Genomic DNA, 15,725 nt, shown 5'->3' with positions numbered 1-15,725 from the left:
TTAGTAAACAGTTAAGTATCAGCAAATTCATATAGTTCAACTCATAGTAAGAAAATGTTTATAGTTCTTAATAATTAGATGTGTAATCCTCTTCTTCAAATAAAGTAGTAACTCCATGGCTTGTAAACTCAAAGGTCACAGTGATAACTCAAACAGGACATCCTATAGAAATGATGTGATGCTTCTCTGACTTGGAAAGGAGTCCTTAAAATCTAGAAAACTGTCATTTGTTGATATAAATGGCCAAGTAAAAGAAGCACTACTAAAATCCCTTGGCAGGTATATTATTTCCAAATTCTTCTACAACCTGTAGAGTTTACTGAGTTTCACATGTCTAACTTAGATTTCCTCTTTATTCTAATAATTTAGACTTCAGAAAAATTAAAAAGGAGAATCCCTAAAGCGCTAGGTTATAGGCTGACGTCTGTAAACATACTAATCAAGCAATAATTAATTAAAATCATTATAACTAAACTTAGACTTCAAACTCTCTTGGTTTTGTCCTCTCGTTCCAATTACATTGCCACTTCCCAACTCATCATCCCTAATATCGATGAATAAAATAATCTACTTATTTTACTATATCAATTTTATCCCTCTCTAGTTCATTTTCCACACTGCTGACTATAAATCTAACAAAATGGAAATCAGAGTAAATTGGTGCCCCATTCAAAATACTTTATTTCATCACCAGCAGAATAAAATCTTAACTTCTTTCTATTATGTATCTTCTAAATCTGGCCACTATCTAGTTCTTGAGCCTAAATTCATATAATTTTCTTGTGCTCTCTTTTGCTGAAATATACCATGATCTCTTGTCTTCCTGAGGAAAAAAAATTGTTCTTCACACTACTTGAAATATCTCTACTATAGCATCAATAAATTAATTACTCTTCTTGAGACCAAGACCCATTCTTTAAATACTTCATCAGTTTGAGTATTAGAAGATTAATACTAGTTTTCTCCATTTATTCCCTTCTTAGTGAGATTTTGCCATATTTATTCAAAAGTTCCTAGAGAAGGAGTTATTCTAGAAAGCACAACTGTACTCAATTAAAGTTTACTAGTAATACCATTATTATAATCATACCTTATTCCATTTCTTTGATCAAATGCTGGTATCATTGAGGCTGGGTGTTCTGACATTAAAGCCACGAGTAACTGTAACACATCATGAATATTTTCATCCTGCATAATAAGGATCACCAATATTTCTTTAGTTAATATTTTATTCTAGTACTTTACATAAAATAATTAAAATAGAAGACCCAGACCATGTCCTACCTCATGCATGGTAAGTAGGTAATTTAATATACTCTGAAGTTCATCTTCCTTGACCCCTCGATCCTAATTTTAAAAAATATGTATATTATTTAAATCTAAAATTAATACTTTAAATATAGGCATCAAATGATCATTTTAAAAGAAAATAAGAACTTATAAGTAGTGATGTTTTCATTAAAATCTTTAAATATGCCATAATTCATAAACTATCTTTTCCCACACAAATAAGTAAATATTTGGAAAACTGTATCTAGTCTTTTAAAGTTGCTAATATTTGACTGACCATCACTATTAAAAGTTAGTATATTTTGCTCACCTAACTGTATTCTTATTATTATTTCCTAACCATTTACTCTTTTCTTAAAATAATGCAAAACTTTATAGGACCAACTGATGTATATTTTACTTTTATTTTCTGTTTTTCTTTATCTTAATCTTTTAAAAATCCTACTGTGATAAATTACATAAGTAAGTCTTCTCAAATAGGCACACAGATCATTTTCTGGAATAAAAACTATATGTTCATTTCTTATGCATATGTTCTTTGTCCATTTCTTATATCCCTTAGAATGGGTGATCTCAAAGAAGATCAGCAAAAAGTGAAGTTTAACAAAAGTTAACACTAAGATTTACTTTAGGACTTTGAAAGCTACTCATAAATTAAAAATAATTACCGCTAATTTAACAATATTGATTTTAAACAATGCCAAAAATTCCTCTTTATTTAATATACTACAATTCTAAATTATGTAATATTACTTTACCTTTAGTATGAGCTGTTTCAGGAAAAGTAGCATAAATGCCCGTAGTGATATAATTTCTTTTTGTGACGGCCGGGGACCATCTAGAACAAAACAGAAAACATAAAGAAAAGAAAAAAAGGGGGGGTAACCTCATGATATTAAATAAGTTTAATGCAATTATGTCTGAATACTATGGAATTCTTTACAAGTTGCATTTATTGGGATTATAGTATTTGTTAGTATTAATACTATATCATTTCAGTTATATCAGAGGGTCCAAACGTTAATTTTCAGATTTTGGCAATTTCAAACTATTCACCAAATGTCAGATTTGGGGGAAAGAATTACTTCTTAAAAAATTATAATATATTACCATCCATTCATAAGTGTATAATCATCAAGTGTTTACATAAATTTTTCTACTTTTATTAATTTAATAGGTTCCCTTTTCCCCCAAATCCAAGTTTTCTCAACATTTCTTTCATCTTCAATTAAACCTTTCTTCATTTAAAGACTGTCTCCAATTTCACACCAGACATTATATAACAAAGCACAGAAAAAGTGACACTCTATTGTAATTATTTGCTTTGCAGCTTTTTTCCCTCATGTTACCTGTATATACCAAATACATATTATAATGGACACTCAAAAAAGGCTCATGAGTCAATAAATGAAAATGAATGTCAACAGTTAAAGTGTATCTATCAATTCCATCATAACATCTAAATTTCAAAGTAATTAAATAAAAATATTTACTTAACAATAAATGAGATTATTTAATGATATATGTAACTTACAAAATATATAATAATTAAATTATATCTTTAACTATTTAGCTAGAACCATGAAAGCCCTTAAATATCAAGCCTTTCTTGAAGCAGTGAGGATTTATATAGCTTCTTCATAAGTTTTAAAATAAAAATCTCCATATGTATAATTTAAAACATCTTTTATTCACTCAACAAATATTTACATACAAGTTATTACTCAAACAATCCATTCCATTTATTCTTGAGAAAGAAATCTCTTTCTCATTTCCCAGACCGTCCTCTACATTTTTTTGCTCCACTGCTGCCAACAATGTACAAAATACTGTTTCCTTCTTTACCAACGCTCAGTATTAATTTTTTAAAAATAATTTTCTTTGTGGGGGAGCCTGGAGAGCTCAGTTGGTTAAGTGTCTGACTCTTGATTTTGGTTCAGGTCATTATCTCAGGGTTATGAGATCAAGTCCCACATCCAGCTCTGCACTGAGCATAGAGCCTGCTTAAGATTGTCTCTCCCTCTCTCTCTCCCTGCTCCTCCCCATCTGCTCACGCTCTTCATCTCAAAAAAACAAACAAACCTGTTTTTCATTGTGAAATACAGCACACATACAGAAGATGTAGATGTACAACTTAATGAATTGGTATAAAATGAACATGTGTATTAGGTCAAGATACTGAACACTCACAGTAACCTGGCAAAGAAATCCATTAACAATTGGTGTGCAGGTAAAGGAACTACATGAGTGAAGGTCACATGTGTGAGGTCCTGACTTGAATCAGATTAAGTAACTGCAGAGTTATGATTTCTGTTATATAAATATTCCCACTATGACTGAATTCAAGCTCAAGCTACCAATGGTTTTAAAAACCAGGGTGTAAAATTCCTAAATATTTAATAATTGGCTATGTACCAGGTTGTTCCAGCATACTAAAGTCCTCACCCTACACCAATCCTCAGCTCTGAGCCATACCTTGATCACATGCTCCAGCTCCATTCCATCCCATTAGAGACAGCCATTATCTTAGTAATAATTCCTTACTTTCATTTAATGAAATTGGACAAGTTTTATATTATCTTAGTGAGCATTTTTTTTAATTGTAAGGATGAGAGTAATAATAGTGCTTATGTCACAGGGTATTTTATAAGGATTAAACAAAGCAATACATGTTAAAGGAATTAGAATAGTGCCTGGTCCATTTTAATTATAAGTATTCAGTAAATGTTAGCTATAATTACTATCGTCAGACATGGTACAATGTAAAGAGGATATTGCAGAAGAATACACACATATGTATGTATGAGTCTTATTTATATACATAATATGAATCCCTATTTTATAAAATAGAATAAACAGATTTTTACAAATATAAAAGTGACATAAATCACAAATTATACCATTTATGTAAAATACAGAAGGCTCAACAGCCAATTGCTTAGGAATGCACATATAAATAGCAAAGTAGTAAAGCATACTAAAACATAATAAGCATTCAAGTAGGAAAAGGCATAAGAAACATAAAAGAAAACATGAAACATAAAATTGAGCATGAGGTTATTTCCATGGCTGGGATGGGAGGAAGATATGACCAAAGATAGGTAAATATAGGTTTATGGGTAATATTCTCTCTCTTAAGTTTGGTGAGACCCATATGAAGTTTATTACATATTTACATATTTGCATTTATGATGTATTCAAAATAAAACTCTGAAACACCTATAATTTGAAGCACCTACATGTGGGCATGTGTAAGTCAGTGTATGAACAGAGAAAAAGAGGTAGATGAATATAAGACTGGTGATACTGGCTCCTTGGGAGATGAGTAAGTTTTTATTTATAAACCTTTGTATTATTCTACTTGTTAACTAAGATCATGTATTACTATGGTACCGTATTAATATAAATAATTTTTATAGTGAGCCTGACAGAATAATAATTAAAAGAGTGTTAAATAAGAGTTAAAGCCAAAAGACCCTACTTCTCAAGTCAGTGCCTGCAAATGAATTAGTACTATGAAAAGCTAGTGTGTACAAATTATCTTTACAGTGTCCTTAAAAGAAAGCATTTCAGTTCAAAATGGTATTGAAAAAAGTCGTTATTTAGAAAGCTATGTTTCAAGTAAGAGCCTCACATTTCACTAAATATTGAAGTTAATTTCAGATAGACTAAAAAGTTAAATTAAAAAGATACATTAAAAATAATAAATAAAAAGATGCATTAAAAAAGAATAACCCAGGGGCACCTGGGTGGCTCAGTGGGTTAAAGCCTCTGCTTTGGCTCAGGTCATAATCCCAGGGTTCTGTGATCGAGCCCTTCATTAGGCTCTCTGCTCACTGGGGAGCCTGCTTCTCTCTCTCTCTGACTGCCTCTCTGCCTACTTGTGATCTCTGTTTGTCAAATAAATAAAATCTTGAAAAAAAAAAACAAAAAAGAATAACCCATAAAGAAAAAGAAATTCTCTTCCAGTTTCTTGTCACTTTTCTTTAAAATATATGTCTTTGGTTTCTTCCCTCCTCTCTCCTTGAAGGAGCCAGAGCCAGCCAGGCTTGAGGGCCTAGGGATGGGAGAAAGGAGCAGAGGCCAAGGAAACACCAGATGCTGGCAGGGCTGAAGAGGCAACTAAGTCTGGCAGGACCTTCAGGGTCAGAGTGAGGAGACAAAATGGGCCACTAGTGTGGTCAGCAGTCAAGAAACAATCAGGTCAAAGGAGGTGACAAGGACCAGCCAGAGTTAGAGGTGAGGGGATGGTCAGGGCTGACTGGCAATGTCTAATCTGAGAAGGTGATGGCGCACATGTCAGAACACTGCTTCATAAACTAGAATAAGCAAATATATAAATACATTATTAAAGATCACCTAAGGCAGATTTTTTCACTATTGAAAGAAGAAAGCTATAAATATAATAAGCTTAAGGCTTCATTGAACCATGTGGTTTTAAATTGGAAAGGAAGGTATCTATGTATAAACCCGTATTTCCTAGATCCGTGCAGAATCCCTAGAAGCAATGCCACTCAAAGAGCAGTAAGTACAACAAGCACACCAAACACCTAAATCTTGGTTTCCAAAACCCATATCTACCAAAACAAACCAGGGCTCTTTGGAGAAATGGTTGATTCTAGGACTGGGTAAATATAAAATGAACCAAAACATCCTGTGGCAGAGAGCTAGTACTAAATAATTATAAACATCTGTCATAAAGAACCAAGATCTCATGTGAAGGTCTCCTACAAGTCAAATGTGGGACAACCTTAAATCCAATAAATAATGATACAATCCACGGGATAGTTGCTGGGCTAAATCCATTAAGCCTTAACATTTTTCAAGTTTCACTAAAACAAACCATATCTATTCATTTACATACTGTCTATGTTTATTTTTGCTATACACTGGCAGAGTTGACTACCTGTAATGAAGCCCTTATGACTCCCTAAGCCTAAAATATTTCTGTGTGGCCCTTTGCCAAGAAAACATGCCAATTATCAATATAATACACAGAATAAAGCAAATCCATGAAATTTGTGTTGATATAAAATGAACAAATAAATGGAAGAGAAAAAATACGTTCCTTCTTATAGAACTCAAACAAGTAAATGTCTTAGAAAATATTGCCATTTAGCAGCAATCATAATAAAGATAATTATGGCAAGAGTCACTGATGAACAAAAACCAGGAGGCAAGGGTTTGTTGAAGAACAGGATATTTACACAGTCTCAATGTATTTCTCTACCAAATACTTATTATTCCAAAAGAGAAAGTAGTAATTTTATAATGAAGAACCCTGGCAGACACCACAATAATCAAATGAGCAAAGTCAATATCCCCAGTAATAAGACAACTCAGTGTCATGTGCCTCTTGACATGATATGATATGGCAGAATTGGTATGACTTCTAAGTGACTCCAACCAAAAATGAAAAACCTGGATCACCATGAGCAAATATCAAACAAATCCAAATTAAAAGACATTCTAAAAAGTAAACTGTGTTCTTCGAAAATATCAAAGTCATGGAAGACAAAGAAATACTAACAAAAAACTATTATTTATTGAAGAATATTAAAGTGACAAGGCAACTAATGCAATATACAATCCTCGACTGGGATTCAGAGGGAAAAAAAAGAGATTAAGGATATTATTGGAATAATTGGTAAAATTTAAATGCAATCTTTGGATTAGATGATTAATGTTAATTACCTCATTTTAATGGTTGCTCTTGGTTATCTAAGACTATGCCTTTTAGGACACAAACAGTAAAATATTTAAGGTAATACAGTATTACATCTATAATTTATTCTCAACTGATTCAGAAAAAATATATGCATGTATATATGACTATATTACATAAAAATGGAGAATGAGAAAGTCTATGTGGTAAAATATAAAATACTGGAAAACATGGTGGGAATATGGTAATTCTCTGTATAAGTCTTACAACTTTCTATAAATTAGAAATTTGTTTTCTGAAGCAGAAATGAATATGTATGAATATATGATCTGTTTGGGGTAAAGAAACTATCAGAGTACAGTGTTTTAAAAAGGTGCTGAGTCACAGAGACATGATTCAAATTTTAGTTCTGTTACTTTGTACCAACTTTCAGTTCCAAACTAAAAAATAACAGTGATACTCACAATTTAGTTACATAGCCCGATGTGTATGAGGTAAACATGTCTATGCATATATAATTACATCATATATAAATGATTACACAAAATAAACAGGATATTTAGTGTAGATTCAAACTCATGGTGAACATTCAGTAAATTTTAAGCATTATCAAGATTAAAAGCAACAAAAAAGTCATGAATGACAGAATAATATACCAGACTGCAAATCACACAAATTTTAAAGTCCTATCAATAAAAGGCATAACATAAGCTAATAAATGAAAATTAAAGTAGTGAAATGTTATTTTCCCTTATTAAAAAGATTTTTATAAAACAATACTTTTCAACACTATTGTTAGTAAGCTGAGAAAAGCACTCTCCCATACTACTGAGTTATCCTCTCAGTAATTTTAAACAAATCAAAGATGGAAGTAAATGATTATATACAAAGGAATAGATCACTGTTATTTATAGGATCAAAATTTTAGAAACATGTAAATGGTACATTCTTTTAGATTACTATGTAGAGTCAAGAAGAAAACAGAAAAAAGGTGAAGAAAATCTCAGTTCTGTAAGAGTTTAAATATTTCACATATTTAATACAATGAAAAACAGTGGAAGAACATACACCAAGCTTGTAACAGTTCTTATGTCCGGGGTTGGGTTACGAATATTTTTTTTCTATATCATTTTATTTTCTATGATGAGTATGTATTTTTATATAATTAGGAAACTGGTGATTTTTTTTTATTTTTATTTTTTAAGATTTAACTTATTTTATTTTAGGGAAAAAGAAAGTGAGCAGACCCATGCGCATGCACATGAGCTGGGAGAGAGGCACAGGGAGAAGCAGAGACCCCCAAGCAGACTCTGCGCTGAGCACGGAGCCAAAGGCGGAGCCCAATCTCAAGACCCCAAGACCACAGCTTGAGCTAAAACCAAGAGTCCAATGCCCAACTGAGCTACCCAGGCACCCTGGCAATATTTTTTAAACAAAATGAAGTATTAAATTAGTTTCTACTATACTTACATTAAAGGGTAAAGTTTGGGGGAAAAACATAAAGAAAGGTAACTATCTCAAAGGGTTGAAACAACAGTATTAGAACATCTGGCCGGGGCGCCTGGGTGGCTCAGTGGGTTAAGCCGCTCTTCGGCTCAGGTCATGATCTCAGGGTCCTGGGATCGAGTCCCGCATCGGGCTCTCTGCTCAGAAGCGAGTCTGCTTCCCTCTCTCTCTCTGCCTGCCTCTCTGTCTACTTGTGATCTCTCTCTGTCAAATAAATAAATAAAATCTTTAAAAAAAAAAATCTGGCCATAATCAACTTCAGCTAATTTTAATATTACGAATATATTTTCCTGAGCACAAAAAGTAATCAGCTAAAAGGCAGAATATTATTTTTTACCTGCCTTTATTCTAAAAATAACATTTCAGAAATATAAACTTTTCTACCACAAAAAATTCTCAATATACAAAGTTACATATAAGAAAGACAGTAGTTCAGTGATATTTTCATAACTGTGCACTTCTGGTGCCTATAATGGTACTCAGGATATAAAACATTATTAGTACAATGAATGAGTGGTAGTGTTATACTTACCTAATCCTTTAGGTGTAATGCCACTACTGTCAGCAGGATTAATGACCCAGTAATAATATTTCAATGTGTGCATTAGCTGTAATACTGTTCCTACTCTGCGTATGGTGGTGTAAATGGTAGCAGTTCCAATAAATTCAGCCGACAAGTAAGTGTATAGGGAAAGCTGAACCTAATACAGAATGTTAACAGAGCATTAAAATAAATTTAAAATGCCTCAAGAGTTTATATTATAAATATACATTCTAATTTAAATGCAAATTAGTAAAGGCCAAGAAAGAACCATTTATTATAAGGTTAAAAATAACTATTTATTAAATAGTATTTATATTTTTAAACAAAAATAATCTGTAGCCAACACATTCTAATATAACTTATTTTAATAAAGATAATCTGTAGCTATTAACAGTGAAATAATTTTAAATGAGTTAATTGATCAAAAGTAACTGATAGGAAGATCAAATTATTTAAAAAAGTTACCTAATCTAAAGCCCTTAATCAAAATATATTTCAGCAGCTCAAAGGTACAGAACTAACATGAGTCAGCTATAACACATTTGGAAAAAATATACACAGTTATATATCCTAAGAGTTAACATAATTCCAAATTTTCTTAACCCATTGTCAAAGTATCAGAATCTAACCATGTAAGTAGAGAGATAAGTCAAACAACTTGTTTAAAAAGTGAACAAACTGGGGCGCCTGGGTGGCTCAGTGGTTTAAGCCTCTGCCTTCGGCGCAGGTCAGGATCCCAGGGTCTGGGATCGAGTCCCGCATCAGGCTCTCTGCTTGACAGGGAGCCTGCTTCCTCCTCTCTCTCTCTCTCTCTGCCTACTTGTGATCTCTCTCTGTCAAATAAATAAATAAAATCTTAAAAAAAAAAGTGAACAAACTTAGAGTTTGAGCTTAGCACCACCACTAACATGCTGAACAATAATAAAAGTCAGACCCTTTATAAATTAAGCAAATTTATGTGGAATCTGGCAGCCCACTCTCATGAAGCCCACTCTCATGAAGAATGTCACTCCATTACTGATTTCCAGTATAGTATAACAGGGCTAAATTTAGGTATGCAAAATAAAAAAAAAAATTATGTTGATATATAAAAAACAATGTATATATTTATTTTAAAACGAAGAAATTTACAATCATGATATAAACTCTATTCACAAGATAAGCAATTTTCAGTCGCAATGATTGTAATTATCATTATATAATTAGTTGCCTATTACATTCTCTTTTCTTAGTCTTAATAATCAGTGTACCAAATTCTTTCTTGGAAAGATATAAAATACAACTACTAACTTCAGAATGCAGTTATTGTATCAATATAATAATTTTCAGTTATTTTAATATTTACATATTTAATATTTTGGTTGCTGATTCTGGTAACACAGCTGTTTCAGGTTGACTATAAAATATGCTGAAAAAATCCAAATGCTTTCTACTGCATAGTTTAGATCATATTATTAATATTACACTAAAATAAAATGAATGAGAATGAAATTTATACCTTTGCAGGTGTATGTATCCAGATGGCTGGATTGAATAAAATATGATCACAAAGCTGCTTTAGCAAAGGTGCTCCATGAGATAAACCATCAAGGTATTTTGCGAAGGATAAAAATTGCTCCAGGACAGCTCTCGTTATATGAACTCTTGATGACTAAAGAAAAAGAAAAGATTTTCAAGCTAAAAATACTTAGAATATCAAATTTTAAGACTGCTAACATAATAAGTACATGAATTTTCATAATGCTATACCTAATAATTTAAACATAATATAAAACTATATATTTCTTTTGCTATTCAAAACTTAATTATATTCAGAAACATCAAGTTTTAAGATAATTTTCTGAATGACAATTTGTTACCTGAAGCCCTTGCCAGAATAACTGCAGATAAGTAACTCAGGTTAAATAATGCCACTCTCAACACAAACTGAAGAAATAAAATAAGTTATGAATAAAAATGATTTCAGCCCATTTTTATATAAATTGACTAAAGGAGAGATCTCAAAGGAAACTGAAATGGTATAAAATTTATTATCATGAACACACACATACACATACACACACCCCACAAGATACTGGGAAAGATAAGTGCTTTCAAGAGATCCAAAACAATTGGTAAATTAATTGACTCCACCATTCCACTGAATCATTTCTTCATAAAGTCACAAATGAGTTGCACAGGGATAAATGCAATGCATCTTACTCAGCATAAACCTTTCAACCTAGCCATGGTATGAAAAGCACATCTTACTTTCCTGGAAATATTGCCCCTTTGGCTTTCATGACCCTCAAATTCCTCCCCAGTGCCCTTTGGTTCAAAGATGGAAACTGCTGAAACTTATTTATTTGGTTTCTCTTCCCATAAAATCATTCTCTCTCAATGATATTTTATGTTTCCACAGCTTCATATAACAATATCTCTATGCTAAACACCCCCATCATGATTTTCAACTGCCAGTAAGCAACCTACTACCAGTGCTATTTAGATAAATGACAGATCTTCCAAAATTAAAACCAAACCTAAAAGCTGCATTGTCCAATATAGAAGTCACTAGCCATGTATAGCTACTGAGCCTTGAAATGTGGCCAGTCCTAGGTGGTAAGTGTTATAAGTATGTGCAGACTTGAAGATTCAGAATAAAAAATAATGCAAAATATCCTTTATAACTTTTTAATTGAGTATATGTTGAAGTGTTAATATTTAGGATAATAAGGTTAAATTATACACATTCTTAAAATTAATTTCACTGGTTATGTTTTACTAGAACTTTTTAAATAACATACGAGGCTTGCATTATATTTTGAATGGAAAATACCACCTTCGAGTATAATTTCAGATGAAAATATTATAGAAGAATTGCTGTTTTTTAAAAGCCAATAATCCTGATTTGACTGTCAAAAATATATTTTACTACAGAAATGTTTTCTTCCTCATCTAATGATCCTTTTTGATACTCCCTATGATAAAGAACCATCTACCACTCAACCCCAGAGCTAAGGTCACATCACACTTTCTCTCCACTATCCAGTGACTAAAGTCAAAGTATCACTATAGGATAATTAAGGTAAAAAAGAGTCTAAATTGTCTTACCAATTTTACTTCCCATAGGTTTACTTAACAAGGGCAGCTCAATAACTTTCTCATAAGCATGCTATGCATTTCACACTTTTACACAAGGTATCAAAAACTCATACGATCACAATATCCAAATAGTTAACAGTGTATGCCTTTGGGTAGGAGACAATAAACAATAGTGAGAACTGCCCAAAGTACCTAAAGGAAATAAAATTCATAACTAGAAAAAAATTCTTATATAATTCATAACTAGAATACTTTTCAATGAGTCAAACAAAACATTTCTTTGGGTAAATTTTGCTTGCACAACACCAGTTTGCTTCATCTGCTTTCTCTACTATGTTCCTTCAACTTGTAAAACCCTTGCATCCATTTCCTTTACTTAAAGGCAGATTCAGGACTTTTCATTTAGTCATATGTAAAATATGCAAGGTGAGTACTTACTATTTGCCAGGGACTCTCCTTGGCACTGTGGAAAGAATAGTTAACAAAACTGAAAAACCCCTGCCCTCACAGAACTCAAATTCTAAGGGAGGAGAGGATAGGGAAATAGAATAACATAAAAAAGTAAAATATGTAACAAGTTAGACGTCAGTAAGTGCACGAAAAAACATAGAGGAGGGGCGCCTGGGTGGCTAAGTGGATTAAGCCACTGCCTTCGGCTCAGGTCATGATCTCGGGGTCCTGGGATCCAGCCCCGCATCAGGCTCTCTGCTCCGCAGGGAGCCTGCTTCCCTTCCTCTCTCTCTGCCTGCCTCTCTGCCTACTTGTGATCTCTCTCTCTGTCAAATGAATAAATAAAATCTTAAAAAAAAAAAAAAAGAGGATAGCAAATTTGTAGAAGAGTGACAAGAAAATGTTTTACTGAGTAGGGACCAATTAGTTTTAAGTATGATAAGGCTAGTAATGATTTTTTATTACTATACTTGTATGTTTGACAAAACACCAGTGGTAAGCAATAGTCCCACAAAATTCAAACCAAGCCTAGGAGCATCATTTTACATGAAAATTTAATAAGAAGATAGAAAAATGATCCTAACAATGAGCTGAATCATTAAAGCGGGGGATGGAAGACAAAAGCAAATAAATATTTAAGTAAAGAGAAAAATCAAAGCTTGAACATTCACTTTAAAGAAAATTTAATAAAAATACAATACTTTAAAATTCTAAAACATTTTATTTGTAGGTGAAGAAAATTAAAACAAGAGATCAACGGTTATATAAAGCTTTAGCCCTTCCTTTACTAGCTATAATTTGACATAGTTTATTATTGTAATTATTATAAATGTCTTTTTATTCAGTAATAATGACTTTAAGAACATTATCTGATAAATTCTACTTTTATGCTTAAAACTCTGAAATAAAAGTCAGATCATGTTCCTAGATAAACATTTTTGGAGATTAGATTTTATCCTATAAAACTGTCATGTGTTGGGGTGCCTGGGTGGCTTAGTCCGTTAGGCGTCTGCCTTAAACTCAGGTTATGATCCCAGAATCCTGGAAGACCTGCACTGGGCTCCTTACTCAGCAGGGAACCTGCTTTTCTCCCTCTCCCTCTGGCTGCCACTCCCACTGCATGGGCTCGCTGGCTCTCTCTTTCTCTCTCTCTCCGCTTGCTGTCAAATAAATAAATCAATCTTTAAAAAATAATATTGTTTGTTTATAAAGAATACTAAAGCAATTTAAAATCAGATTGGCCATTATAAACATATTCATTTGAGGAAGTAATTCATAATTTGAAAACGAGTTTTTAACTTGCTGTGTTATCATAAAAAGATAAGCATATCATAAAAAGATATGCTGGAAGCATCACATGAGGTCTTCTTTCCACATTAATAAAAAAAATCAGTTTTTTTCATAGCAATTAAACTCTTAAGGTGGTAGTTCTTATTCTAAAATTGATCTTTAGGAAATATCTTTCTAAACTTGTTTTTTTTTTATTGGCCTACTCAAAAATCCTATAAGGCAGAAAATGAAAGTTCCCTTCAATAGCATGTTATCTTTACTGTATGTAGTACTTCTTCCTTCTGCCTCCATGACTGTTAATTATTCATATATCTTTCTTTCTTGTAATAAAAGATGATACTATCTTATTCATCTTTTTTTCTGTCTGGTACCTGCCATAATCCTCAGCAGATGTTTAACTGAATTCATGTTAAATTTAAGAACAGAATAAGAATAGGACAGAGAAGACAAAACACAGATTAGGAAAAGATAAAAGAAGATATCCAACTCTATTTTAATGTGTTTAGTTTGCAAGATTGCTTTAAAATTTTTTTATTTTGATATGTTTTCATTTCTCAAAGCTATTTTAAAAAGTTATATTTGTATAATTGATAGTTACAAATCTGTAAAATGCATGCTCTGAAATTTAAACTATATGACATTACTTTTGTGTGATAACTGAAGACGTAATCTGTATGATAAGTACTATATGAATTGTGATGGAATATATCTAGAAATAGAATTTCAGAAGCCTGGAAAAAATAATTATAACATCCACTCCAGAAGTAACTAAATCAAACAGGAGCAATGGATGTTACAGGGACAAGTTGCTATTCAGTAAAAAGAGGTCTTTCACACATTTAGAACAGCCCACAATGGAAGGGATCACCAGAAATGTTCATTTTTATTGCAGTGTGTGTATACACACACACACACACACACACACACACACGACATACATTATATTACTAAGTAAATTTTGGGAAATTGTTTTAAATAGTAGGGGCACATCATAAAGTAGTTGATCCTCAACATCTTTTTTACTCCTTTCAGGATCCCAAAATTGGGCTCCAAAAACCTAATCCAGTATGAATCACCTATGTGTTGTTGTTGTTGCTGTTGCTGTTTTTGAGGGGAGACAGGTAGACAATGATTCATCAAAATTTTCATGGCAGCAAATAATTGAAAGTAGGTCAAGACTTAACGTGAGCAATCAAATTGGAGGGAAGGATGTTGTTCAGTAATTGAGAGAAAGGAGCTCTTCTGTCTATCCTCAACCTGGATATGAGAGCCTATAGCACTAAACTGACCTGGCAACCTTCTTAGGACTACAAAGAATAGTAGCTATAGCAGCAAATAAAATCATGAGTATGGGTAGCCGAGCAGACATACAGGAAAAACCGTGGGTCCATGTTTTACTGGCTATGCTGATCTACTCCCCAACTTTCCCCATCCTAGTTCTGTGCTTGGGAACTCCCTTGGCTATTATTGGCTTCTGTTGGGTTTGACTGTTAGAGACACCAGCAGGAAATTAAAGGACAAGAAGAAAATCAAGTTGGAGAGACCCTGGCTTCACTCTTTCAGGCCAATAAACTATATTCTTTTACTGAAGACCACACTCTGGTCAGGTACAATTTCTCCCACAACTATAGTAACTTTCTTTTTGAGTTATGATAAACACTCACTCCTCTCACTTCTGCAAACCTTGCTGATCTCCCTTAACAAGGCTCACAACATTTTAAAGAGCTTTGCCTTAAACTCTTTTCCATAACCAAGTCTGAGTGTGCTGTTTCCTGCTGGGACTATAAGTGGTAAGTTACCTGTCACTAGACTTCCAGTTTCATTAGCAAGCATAATTGCTAAATGTTTAAGCTACTTTGAATCATTTTTTTAAATTAACAACAACAAAAATATTGAATA

General features: G+C 32.6%; 1 protein-coding gene across 7 annotated transcripts in view; it reads right to left on the bottom strand.

The window, feature by feature from the left end:
- Positions 1 to 15,725, bottom strand: part of NBEA (neurobeachin) — a 687,041-nt gene that overhangs the window by 512,961 nt on the left and 158,355 nt on the right. For all 7 annotated transcript variants that reach the window (XM_045977917.1, XM_045977919.1, XM_045977920.1 and 4 more), the window contains 5 exons: positions 10,504 to 10,656; positions 8,994 to 9,162; positions 2,049 to 2,128; positions 1,285 to 1,347; positions 1,091 to 1,188 (listed from right to left, as the gene is read on the bottom strand). In XM_045977917.1, coding sequence (XP_045833873.1) covers positions 1,091 to 1,188; positions 1,285 to 1,347; positions 2,049 to 2,128; positions 8,994 to 9,162; positions 10,504 to 10,656 — 563 coding nt within the window. The remainder of the gene's footprint in view (positions 1 to 1,090; positions 1,189 to 1,284; positions 1,348 to 2,048; positions 2,129 to 8,993; positions 9,163 to 10,503; positions 10,657 to 15,725) is intronic.

The sequence above is a fragment of the Meles meles genome, chromosome 14, assembly GCF_922984935.1.
Source record: "Meles meles chromosome 14, mMelMel3.1 paternal haplotype, whole genome shotgun sequence".
NCBI classification, from domain to species: Eukaryota; Metazoa; Chordata; class Mammalia; order Carnivora; family Mustelidae; genus Meles; species Meles meles.
The sequence above is the reverse complement of the archived record's forward strand: the minus strand, read 5'-3'. Positions and strand labels throughout refer to the sequence as shown.